We start from the raw sequence: 12,497 nt of genomic DNA, 5'->3' as shown, positions 1-12,497 counted from the left end.
TTGTCTATCAAATAATTAACATTCAAGACCAAGCCTAATTGCCTATGTCCTGCTTAGTTCTTGGAAGTAACAAAGGGTTCCTTTTGTTCAGGTTATTTTCATGTAAAGTAGCTCTGACTGTCCCTGCATTTATAAGCAGCCCAGGTTTCTCCATTTTCAAGTAATAGATTGTATAAGAAAGCATCACTGAAAGAGACAGGGAATAGCAAATCTTGTGGATTTGGATTTCTCATAATATAGAATAAAAAGTTAGAAAAGCTAAGCCAAGAACTCTCACCATCCCCACTGTTGTTCCTCTCGCTCCGGAAGATACAATGCTCTTCTTTAATGTGAGCCCCACTCAGCACGATGTCCTGGCGCCGCTCAGCATCTGCTTGGCCAACCCTGAACACAGGGAAAGTGTTTCCCATGGAAATTTCAGACACAAAGAGCGCTACAAACAATGAATCTCTTTCTCCCAAAGAATATTCTTTGGTATGTACAAAAAAGGTATCCCCCCCCCCCTTTTTTTTTAATTGAGAGGCTTTCAACTGTAAATTCTATTTTCATATACGGTCAACTTCCCTACATCAGAATAAGAAACCAAGGAACAATTATATACCAATGTAATCCACAGAGCATTATAAAAAGACACAAGTGAACTAATCTCCCTAATTAATTCACACTGAGATGTAAGAAGGAAAAAATTTTACTTAGGGTCCTTTAGGGAAAAACTACATGTTAACTGGTTCCACTGGCTAAAACACATAATTTGGAAAGAGAGGATAGTTTGTAACTATTTCAGATGGGAAAAACAGCAAATCATTACAACAAATTTTTTCAACAACTGACTTCCCTTTATTTAATCATCTAAGAGAAAAGAAAGCATTAAGTGACCAAAAGACACAAATATACCTTGTAATTCCATCTTTGATGTAATAAAGCAGGCATTCCGACATCAGCGGATCTTCATTGAGGTTAACAAGATGTGGGGTCTGAAAAAGGTTAGAAATCAGTCCAAGCAAGTGCCCTGAGAGAGATGTGACACCCGTAGCTGATGCATCCTGGGTTACCATCATTGGCTGGAAAAGAGACTGCCTCCCTTCTAGATGCACGCAGGGCCACGATAAACAGAAAATACTCTGTTCAGGCCTTCCCAAACTCCACTAATGCAGTTTATCTAAAAATATGAGTTCTGAGATAAAGAACAAGATCCAGTTCTTGATAAAGTCAAAACATTCAGAACACAAAAGATAAATCAGAACAGGCTGATTTTCTGGATGGGTAATCATAATTTTTAATAAACACCTGGACAAAAGTCTTCAAGGGTAGCAAAATACGCCACCCCCAAAATAAGCCATGGTGACATATTATTTGGAGCTGTAGGCACTTGAAAAACAGCCAGTGTGCAGGGAAGCTTTCTTTGCACCCCCTCACCTGCACAGACACAGATCCTCCGAGAGGGGCTCAGGGGCCGTCAGTCCCTCCCAGGAGCTTTATGACCAGGTGGACTCTCATCACCCGAGAGGAGGCCAGAAGCCGATCCCACACCCAGACAGACTCTGCCACTGACTATCACCGTCCCCTCCTCCCCAAGGGCCTGTCCATCTCCCCAAAAACCACTTCCTCCCCCTTAGACACCATTTGCCTACTCCTCTTTTCCTACTGAATGGAATAAGAAATCAATGTTTCTCTCTCTCTAAAATCAATTTAAACTTTTTTTTTTTTTAAAAAAAGGTAATATCTAAGTCTGAATTCTAAGCCACAGCAGGGAGGTACTCATTTTTTCCTGGGTATCTCCCATGTACACATGAGGCAGACAGGTTAATAAACTTCTCTTTGTTTCTCTCCTGTTACTCTATCTTTTACTACAGAGCTCTCAGCCAAGAACTCGGTAGGGTGAGGGAGATTATTTTTCCTCCGCTACAATTCCAATAAATATTTAATTTTTCAGTGACTTTATAAAAATGTCCCCACACCCATCACTTCCCTCTGTAAGTTTTATCAGTTCTTCCGTGATCCCAGTTATTGTATTTAGTCTATTAGTCTTTATCTTAAAGAAGAGAATTACTGACATTCAGTCAACACACATATCTTGTAAAAACTCTCTTCATTTAAGTCTACTATTTCTAAAATCTCTTAAAAATAACCAACCTTCTTTGGTGAAAATAACCCACTGGAATCCAAAAATAAGTCACATGGTGTTGGGGTCAAAATCTACTCAAGATAATGTCACCAAATGTGAAAAAATGAAAGAGTCAGATGAGAGAGTCAAGAAAAGGGACCACAAAAGACTATTAAAAAGAAATTAGAAAAACCTCTCCATCTTGTCAACTAGCTTCTGCCTCTGCAGTTTGAGAGCTTTGCTGGTTTCAGAAAGTCAGAGGCCTCTCTGGGCAGCATTCTTTAAAGCCCCCACGACCAGTCGAAGGAAAAAAGGAATCTCTAAAACAGGTTCTATTTTCTTCTTTTCTTGCCTTAAAAGAATTTCCCCCCAGTTTCAATCACACTGAGGTGTGACTGACAATTAAAAATTGGATTTATTTAGGTTGAATGTGATTTTTAAAAGGTGTACAATGTGTCAATTTATATATGCACATATTGGGCAATGATTACCCCAGTCAAGTTAACACATCAAAAATAGGTTCTAAAAGTGAATTTGGATATGGTCAGTTTCTTCAGGAAGTCTAGAAAGTTAAAGCAGGATGGGTAAAATGGAAGAAAAAGGTTTGAAAACAGAGCTGCCAGTTTGGAATTCTGTGCTGTTTACATCACAAAATTTGTTATATATTTTTTAAATTTTATTTATTTTTTATTTTTAGAGAGGGGAAGGGAGGGAGAAAGAGAGGGAGAGAAACATCAATGTGTGGTTGTCTCTCACGTGCCCCTGACTGGGGACCTGGCCTGCAACCCAAGCATGTGCCATGACTGGGAATCAAACCGGTGAGCCTTTGATTTGCAGGCCAGCACTCAACCACTGGGCCACACCAGGCAGGGCACAAAACTTAAGTTATTTCTGATTGGTGTTAAACACCATATTTTTACAAGATGTTATATAAAAATTTTCCCCACAGTTCTTAACACTGAAAGATGTTATAAAATATCTTAAAATATATGATTGTGTGTGTATATATTCAGATACATGCAAAAGCATAATCTATATTCTATCAAACCCATAACTGCTACAATCTCTATAATCTTAAGTAATATATCTGAATAAATAATGTCACACTGGAGGAAAAACCTTTAAACTGTGGAAATCACTGACCTTAGACAATAAAAACATATAAAAGAGTTTTACTATTGTTTGAGTTTTACAACATATACCGTATTGTTCGGACTAACAAACTGAAGCGGTTGTTTTTCTAAACATAACTGACCAGCTGAAATTGCTTGGGGAGAGTGACAAATCAGGGTTGCTGGCATAAGAAGCACTGGACCGTAAGACACACCTAGGTTTTAGAGGAGGAAAATAGGAGGAAAAAAACCCCACTCTACCGCCGCCCCCCACCCACCCCAGCGAGCCAGGTACGCTACATTCGGACTGTAAGATGCACCCCCATTTTCCTCCCAGTTGGGGCGGGGGGAGTGCATCTTACAGTCTGAAAAATACAGAAAAAGTTATGTGAGAAACCTAATCAAAAGAATCCTAACAAAAATCATAGGAATATTTTATATTACATAAATCCAAAGTACCAATTCCTACCCATTCTATGCTAACCTAGAGAAATCATTATCAGACCCTTACATGAAGGTGTTTAAGTCTCAAAGAGCCAACCTGAGGTCATGTGAAATGAAGGACCATTTGTTATTGGTATGAAGTATGTGCTTTGTACATTAATATATGTTCTATTATTATACAACTAAGCACACAAAATATGTTATAGGGAGGGATATTGGATAGTATTTTCCAATATCTAACAACTAAGAAGCAAAAACAAAAACAAAAAACCAGAAAACCCCACACCTTACTATTCTAATTAACTAAAAGGTATCTACTAGTTCATAACTGGGATTGTGCAGTAGGAAGGTAATGCTGGAGCCTTTTTGTGTCACTGAGAGGAGCAGAGGCCAGAAGGGTGAGGACGGGCATTGTTTGGCTCAGGGCATGATTGTCTGAAACAAACTGCAGAAACAAACTGAAGCGGTTGTTTTTCTAAACATAACTGACCAGCTGAAAGTGCTTGGGGAGAGTGACAAATCAGGGTCGCTGGCATCTGTGGGAAGATCTGCACAGAAAGAGTAGCCCAGCTGAAGCAAGGTATGTGAGGGTAGGGTGGGATTTTGAGAGAGCGCAACAACGAAGATGATTAAACACACCTAATCATGACCAAAAGTTACAGGCTTACTGCCTTGGGTTTTACTTTGTAATCAGTAAACATGACAGGCTACCCTTGTACTGTCAGATAAAATCAGAAATATCTGAAATTAAGTAAGCCAAATCTCAAGATTTAAAAAAGGGGGGATGAGGAGCCAGCTCAGAAAGACATGAAGTGCTCCAGTGACTAGACAAAGGAAAAGTGTTTCTGTTTACCTTTTTAGGTGAGAAAACCCCCAGAGTTCCTCCATCTTCCCGAATGGCAACTCCCATCTCAGCCAACAAGGCCTCTCTAGAAAAAACAACAATCACATCAGAACACCAATACCAAAACGTTGATTAAATCAGCCTGACATTTATTGAAAAATAAAGCAAAGCAAAAAATAAATAAAGCTATCCATATTTAAAGTCAAAATCTGCTTATGCCATCATTAGAAAAATTATTTTTAAGAGAAACAGCACATTCAAAATAAATTATATTCCTATGTTAGGTGAAGTTATATTTACCTAAACAAGAACTTTGTCTCATCTGACTTTGGAGGTAGACAATAAATCATAATAATGTCTATTTACAAAAAAAGAAGAAAGGGATATTCCTTCAGGCTCTACATAAAATTCCACTATTTCCTCAAAATCTAAGTAAGGAATCAGAAAGTAACTTTGATAGATGGAATATTAGCTATAAGTGTGAGTTTTCTCCATTATGTTCCCATGTCCAACGTAATATTGGTTCAACAATTCTACCTTAAAATCTCTATAATTAATAAAAAAGTCTGTTTGATTTATTTACTGTATCAATACATTGGAACTCACTTCTGCCTCATTTCTATGAAGAGAAAAGTGAGAAACCAACATTTCAAAAGTGAATGTTTAATCCAATAGCAAAGGTATTATTTTGAGTTATGCGCATATTCAGGGTAGAGATAGAACAGGGATTTTAAAAGTCTGCAACTCAAACTACTTCATTTCTTACCAAAGAGGTTCTAGAAAACTTTGAAAGACAATAATCAGAAAATTAAATCTGGGCCTTTATCAAAGGCGCTCTTTCTGCAAATTAAAAACTGTATCCTTCAATATCTCCCAGTTTTTCATAGCTTTTTAGAAACGGAGGGAGGCAGGGAGAAAAAAGGAGGGAGAGAGAACCATCCATGTGGGAGAGAAACAGAGAGAGAGAAACATCGATCTGTTGCCTCCCATATGTGCCCTGACTGGGACTGAAACTGCAACCTGAGTACGTGCTCGGACCGGGGGAATCAAATCCACTACCTTTAGGTCTACAGGACGATGCTCCAACCAACTGAGCCACACCAGCCAGGGTGAAAGTTCTTTGTTTTTAACTTTTATTTTATCATTTCTTACTATAAAAATAATCCAAATTCCCTAGAAAAGTCCCAGAGTTTAACCTCCTAACCTCTCCATTCTGATGGCTTCTGTTTTACGCAGCTTCTCTTCCCAGGTTTCATTCAACTCAGCAATGATCTTCTCTGATTCCTACGGGAGGAAAACCACAGTTAAAGTAGCAAACAGCCTCATAATTAAATATAGCATGTCCAGGAAGGACAGCAAGAAGCAGATGATGCCCTTTGAGAACCTAAGGCAGAATCTAATATGATGAGATTTTTTCCCCCTTTCTTAATACATAAAAAAAAGAATCATAAAGACTAGGCCTAACACTAAATCAATCCCAGATATATTAATTTTCTTAAGTTCTAATAAAAATACCTTAATAGTGTGTGTGTGTGCACAGGAGAAAGGGTAATCTAACACTCCAAAATGCAAAGCACAATTTCTGACATCCACATCACTACAATTTTGCCATAACTCTAAGGGGTACAGAACATGCTCCCCAAAAACCATGACGCCTTGGCATACCAAATATTCTAAGCTGAAGTAATTTGCAAAATGATATGTGTGCAGGAAGGACTCGGATCTCCTCCTGAAGCAGGTTATTAGAGCCTCAAGAGAGGTGCCTTCCCTATACCTGGAAGAAAGTAGTATCCACACCTCTGAAGATGGAGAAACACCGAGAGGAATCTGAACAAATAGGCCTGGATAAGTTTCCCCCAGTTACTATTCTTAGTTCACACTCCTTTTGCCCCATCAGATTTTTGCAAAGCTTTTCACTCTTCATCAAACTTAACACTCAGGTTTAATACTTCTTATGAAGACTCCTGTGTCATGTCAAACTTTTATTAAATAAATTTATATGCTTTTCATTATTAATCTTCCTTATGTTACTGGGGCCACAGATAAGATCCTAGAAGGGTAGAAGGAAAAATATTGTTCCTCCCTTACAACACAATACCTTCTAAACACAAACCAATGCATTCTGCCACTGAAGTGATAATCTCACAATTTCTTGCTAAGTATTTATTATATGCCAAAAAAAAAAAAGAAATAAAACATCTTTCCTGTTCTCAAGGAGTTTACTGTATACCAAGGAGAGAAATAACTGATGATTTTCCATTCAATAACTGTACATAACCCAATAACCCAATTATATGCCAAGCCCTATTTTAGGCAACCAAAGGGATGGCAGAGAACAAAATTTCTGCCTTCCTGAGACTTACATTCTAGTAAAGAGACTCAAATAATCAATCATAATCAATAAGTATATAGTATGGCAGATAGTAGTAAGTGCTCTGGAGAAAAATCAAGCAAAGGAAGAAAAGAATGCCAGGGGAGGGTAGTGACGGAGCAACGTGGAGCGGGGTGGTCACGACAGGGCTCACTGACAAGGTTCCATGTGAGCAGGAGCTTCTACAAGAGTGTGTGAGGGAATAGGTAGGGAATGCCCAGAATTTTCCAGGAACAACAACAGTGTGGCTAGAGCAACATGTTTGAATATTGTGAGTAGGTATGGTACCCCCCCCAAACACAAAACAACAACAACAGAAGAGAACAGTGTGCTAAGTGCTAGAACTGAAGTACTCAAAGGATGCTGGGGTGTGGGTGAGTCGGGGCTGAGTGATGCTCATGCCGATGAATGAAGGACAAGCAGGAACTGACTAATGCAGGGAGAGGGAGAACCAAAACAGAAGATGAGCATATGCAAAAAGCAGGAGAATATGCCAGGCATGGAAACAAAATGAGAAATTTAGATGATGATGATAACAGTGCTGAGCTAATAATAATGATGATAATAGTGATAGTGATTAAGGATAAAAAGACTTAACAAGAACTTCTGGCCAAGATGGAGGCGTAGGTAGCCACACATTGCCTCCTCCCACAATCAAAAGAAGGACCACAACAAATTTAAAAACAAAAAATAACCAGAACTGCCAGAAAATTGAACTGTATGGAAATTCAACAACCAAGGAGTTAAAGAAGAAACATTCACACACACCAGTAGGAGGGGTGGAGACAGGCAGCCAGGGGAGAGAGGACTCGTGGCAAATCAAGAGTCTGGAGGACCATGGCAGGCAGGCAGGCAGGCAGGCGGCAGCTGGTGGACCAGGTGGTCCCACATTTGCATGCAGATAAAACTGGAAGGAACAACTGGGGAGTGAGACAGACCACACAACCCAGGGTTCCAGAGAGGGGAAATAAAGCTTCAAAACCTCTGGCTCTAAAAACCTATGGGGGTTCAGGCAGCAGGAGAAACTCCCAGCCTTACAGGAGAGTCTGCTGGAGGGTCCTAGACCCCACAGGGTCCTAGAATGAACACAATACCACCAACCTGGGAATCAGCACCAGAAGGGCCCAATTTTCTTGTAGTAGTAGGGGAAGTGACTGAAAGTAGGCCCAGAGCTGAGCAAGTGGCATTGTTCCCTCTCTGACCCTTACCCCACAGACAGCATCACAATACACCAACATGGGTTGCCCCGCTGTGGCAAATACCCTTTAAGGCTCTGCCCCTTATACTGTAACAGGCATGCAGAGACAAAAAAATATGGCCCAAATGAAAGAACAGATCAAAGCTCCAGAAAAAAAATAGAACTAAGCGATGAAGAGATAGCCAACCTATCAGATGCAGAGTTCAAAACACTGGTAATCAGGATGAGCACAGAAATGGTTGAGTATGGTCACAAAATAGAGGAAGAAGGGAAGGCTATGCAAAGTGAATTAAAGAAAAATGTGCAGGTAACCAACAATGAAGGGAAGGAAACCAGGACTCAAATCAACAGCTTGGAGCAGAAGGGAGAAATAAACATTCAACCAGAACAGAAAGAAAAAACAAGAACCTCCAGGACAACTTTAAACATTCCAACATCCAAATCATAAGGGTGCCAGGAGAAGAGGAAGAGCAAGAAATGGAAAACTTATTTGAAAACATAATGAAGGAGAACTTCCCCAATCTGGCAAAGGAAATAGACTTCCAGCAAGTCCAGGAAGCTCAGAGAATCCCAAAAAAGTTGGACCCAAGGAAGCACCCACCAAGGCACATCATCATTACATCACCCAAGATTAAAAAGAAGGAGAGAATCTTAAAAGCAGCCAGAGAAAAGGAGACAGTTACCTACAAAAAGAGTGCCTGTAAGACTGTCAGCTGATTCCTCAAAAGAAAGGCATGAAGGGGCTGGAAAGAAGTATTCCAGGTCATGAAAGGCAGGGACCTACATCAAAGATGACTCTATCCAGCAAAGCTATCATTTAGAATGGAAGGGCAGATAAGGTGCTTCCCAGATAAGGTCAAGTTAAAGGAGTTCCTCATCACCAAGCCCCTATTATATGAAATGTTAAAGGGACTTACTTAAGAAAAAGGTGATAAAAAATGTGAACAGTAAAATGACAACAAACTCACAACTACCAACAACTGAACCTAAGCAAACAAACAAACAAAGTAGGCAAACAACTAGAACAGGAACAGAATTACAGAAATGGAGATAATGTGCAAGTTTTTCAGCGGGGACGGGGAGGAGGGGGAATGAGGGAAAAGGTATAGGGAATAAGAAGCATAAATGGTAGGTACAAAATAGATGGGGAAGTTAAGTTAAGAACAGTACAAAATAGACAGGGAAATGGGGAAGCCAAGGAATTTATATGTATGATGCATGAACATGAACTAAGGTGGGAGAACGCTGGTGGAAGGGAGGTACAGGGTGGAGGGGAATAAAGGGGAAAAAAAAATGGGACAACTGTAATAGCATACTCAATAAAATATATTTTTTAAAAAAGACTTAAGCCCTGGCCAGTGTAGCTTGGTGGACTGAGCACAGGCCTGTGAACCAAAAGGTCTCTGGTTTGATTCCCAGTCAGGGCACATGCTTGGGTTGCAGGCCAGGTTCCCAGTAGGGGACACATGAGAGGCAACCACACATTGATGCTTCTCTCCCTCTTTTTCTCCCTCCCTACCCTTCTCTCTAAAAATAAATAAATAAAATCTTTAAAAAAGAGACTTACTCAGTGGATTGAGCGTGGGCTGTGAACCAAAGGGTCGCCAGTTTGATTGCTAGTCAGGGCACATGCTTGGGTTGCGGGCCAGGTCCCCATGGGGACCACGAAAAAGGCAACCATACATTGATATTTCTCTCCCTTTCTTTCTCCCTCCCTTTCCCTCTCTCTAGAAATAAATAAAATCTTAAAAAAAAAAAAAAAAGAGAGAGAGAGACTTAACAGTTCAAAAAATAATATGATTCACTTAATAGACTATTTTGTAAAAGCCTCTCAGATCTCAAAACGTAATTACAAAGAAGTAAACTGTGAATACGTAATACCATAAACCTAGGTGTCTGGCATTTGCACAGGAGCATGTAAAAGAGCCGAGAGTGAAGAGTCACGGCAGCAGCTGCACAAGCGAAGGAGTGCAGGAGTCAGGAGAAACACACTGGAGAGCACAACCCTATCAGGGTCGTGTTAAATGCACCTGCAAGTGACCGTGCAGTGGCCAGTACAAGATAAGCTGGCACCATAACCTACATGATATTAAGGTTTATTAATGACAGCTGGGTAGAAACCGTTACAGTCTCAAAACGACAACTTTGAAAACGAAGAAATAGAACATGATGCCACTGACCAAACCAGAGCAGTTATACTAGTGCTTATTAAACACAGTGCGGCCCACAAGCCACTGACGTTCATTATGGAATACAAAGTGACCCATGAGTAAAATACATTTTCTTTCTGGTTGGTTTTCAGAAAAAGATCATGTCAGGGTAGTGATTTGTCTGGCTGTATTAATGGAATCCATTTGGGGGCAACTATAAACTCACCCTAAGGGAGCAAAGATACTGTTTAAGAGCCCATTTACCATTTTGCTGCCAACTCTACTGTGGCATCAATAATTTGACTTCCCACCTGGAGGGTAAATCAGAATATGATATCTTTGTAGAAAAGAGATTTCATGAATAAGCTGAGTAAGGTACTACTTTTATTTTTAAATATAGCTTCAAGTTGAAATGCTTGTATTGTTTAGAAAGCTGTTTTTAAAAACTTTGAAGAAAAATTAGAGAAAATGATATTGAGTATCACATTAGCAAAACTTGAGTGCTGGAAAAAGCCTGGGAAAACCATTTATTCCAGAACCATTCTAGGGACAAAGAAATTGAGGACAAGGGAAAGTAAGCAATTAACCTGCGGCCACACTTCTCCTGAGCCAGGTCTAGAACTGGGTTTCCTAACTCTCAGCGATTTTTCTTCAAGTAAAACAGAATTGGTAGGCTTTAAAGAAAATATTCGACAAAAAAGCTCACTATAAATGAAGAAAGAGTGAAGAATATTCTTTCTCCAAGCCCGAACAACAAGCTTAGTACAAATGAGATGGAGATGCCAACAGGACAACAGCTTTCAGTTTCTGCGTCATCTGGTCACTCCGCAGGCAGGCCCAGCACACTGGTGTCCAGTCTGCCCATAACCCCCAAATGGGAATATACGCTCAAGAAATGAGGAGCCGAGAAGACAAATCTTTAAAGGGTCCTTCCTTCCTGCAGGTACTCACGTACAAAAATTCTGAAAAGCAGACTGACATCAGAAACCTTTTTTAAGCTCCCAAGGAACGTTGGGCAAAGGTGCCATTCAACTTCAGTCTCGCATCATACATGTCTAGCTGTTTATGTAGCACTGGTTAATAATTGTTTATACAGCTAAACACAATTTACTCTCTTCCATGATCCAGTTATGGTGGCAGAGAAACCCATAAAACAAGTATGAAAAATTTCCACGAAGAAAAAAATCACAGTTTAAATTGTGATATTTAAAAGTTAAGTGCTTATACATGGAACATTCCTGAAAGCCATCAGATGGCCAAGGTTTTACTGTACTGAACACAGCATGCTTCATGAGTGAGTTCCAAGTGTGGGGCCCTTGGGCTCCCTAGCAGAGCATTTGCCCTTGCATGCTTCTGCAGTGGGTATTTGTGGATATTTATAGTCTAAGCCGAAGCAATGGCATTCACAGTGCTCACTTTGATGCCAGACTAATAAACATACACCAGAGCCACCACACATTGATTATAGTTACACATCTTAAAACTTACTGAATGGGAATCTAAGTCAAAGGTACATACATTCCAACTCAGTTTGAATTGCAACGAAAGACTGAAATCATGTCATTCTGTTTTGCCAGAGGTTTATAAAGGGCTCAAAATATTTATGATGGGGTAACATGGATGGACCTCTTCCATATGAAAACAGACTAATCAATAAACAAAGCAGGAACAACATCCTATGTAAAACTATACCACTATACCAACTGATCACTTTTTTAAAATCAAAAAGAGAAGCAAAGGGAAATAAAATGTTGGGAAAATGAACTGTTTACCATCACAGTTTTTTTTCCCTACAGTGTCATGTCTTAGGAACGCAGTTACTTCACACTCAACAATGAAATAACCAAAACCGAAAAATTCTCAAGGATTTCTATCATATAACTGCCTTGCTGTGGATGCAAGATGTTACCTGCCAGCAGCATTAAAACGCAGATCTTCCAAATGGAACTCTCACCATTCACAAAATAAGAGCAGAACCAACGCGCTTATGCTTCAGTGAACTACCATGCTGCGTTAAAAACTCAAGATTCAATGCAAAGAAGTTGCTTTCTAAAGGTAGGGAAAATAAAAGATTTCATTTATGTTGGCTTGAAGGAGAATTAAAACAGAGAAATGAACAATATTACTTTCTGATGAAAGTAACAGTTTTGTTTTCGGTGGAAAGTAGGAAGGCTGGGGGGAGGGTTTGCTGAATAATGGCAGTATTATTCCCTAGAAACTATTTGGAAGACACTGATGACCTAATTCTTCAGAGTCTGGTTAATGTCTTGACTC

General features: G+C 39.7%; 1 protein-coding gene across 8 annotated transcripts in view; it reads right to left on the bottom strand.

Annotated features, from left to right (window-relative positions):
- The window catches only part of KIF1B (kinesin family member 1B), a 139,003-nt gene that overhangs the window by 68,813 nt on the left and 57,693 nt on the right, over nucleotides 1-12,497 (bottom strand). For all 8 annotated transcript variants that reach the window (XM_053920170.2, XM_053920162.2, XM_053920165.2 and 5 more), the window contains 4 exons: nucleotides 5,709-5,788; nucleotides 4,514-4,589; nucleotides 895-974; nucleotides 278-384 (listed from right to left, as the gene is read on the bottom strand). In XM_053920170.2, coding sequence (XP_053776145.1) covers nucleotides 278-384; nucleotides 895-974; nucleotides 4,514-4,589; nucleotides 5,709-5,788 — 343 coding nt within the window. The remainder of the gene's footprint in view (nucleotides 1-277; nucleotides 385-894; nucleotides 975-4,513; nucleotides 4,590-5,708; nucleotides 5,789-12,497) is intronic.

Source organism: Desmodus rotundus, chromosome 3, assembly GCF_022682495.2.
Source record: "Desmodus rotundus isolate HL8 chromosome 3, HLdesRot8A.1, whole genome shotgun sequence".
NCBI lineage: Eukaryota > Metazoa > Chordata > Mammalia > Chiroptera > Phyllostomidae > Desmodus > Desmodus rotundus.
The sequence above is the reverse complement of the archived record's forward strand: the minus strand, read 5'-3'. Positions and strand labels throughout refer to the sequence as shown.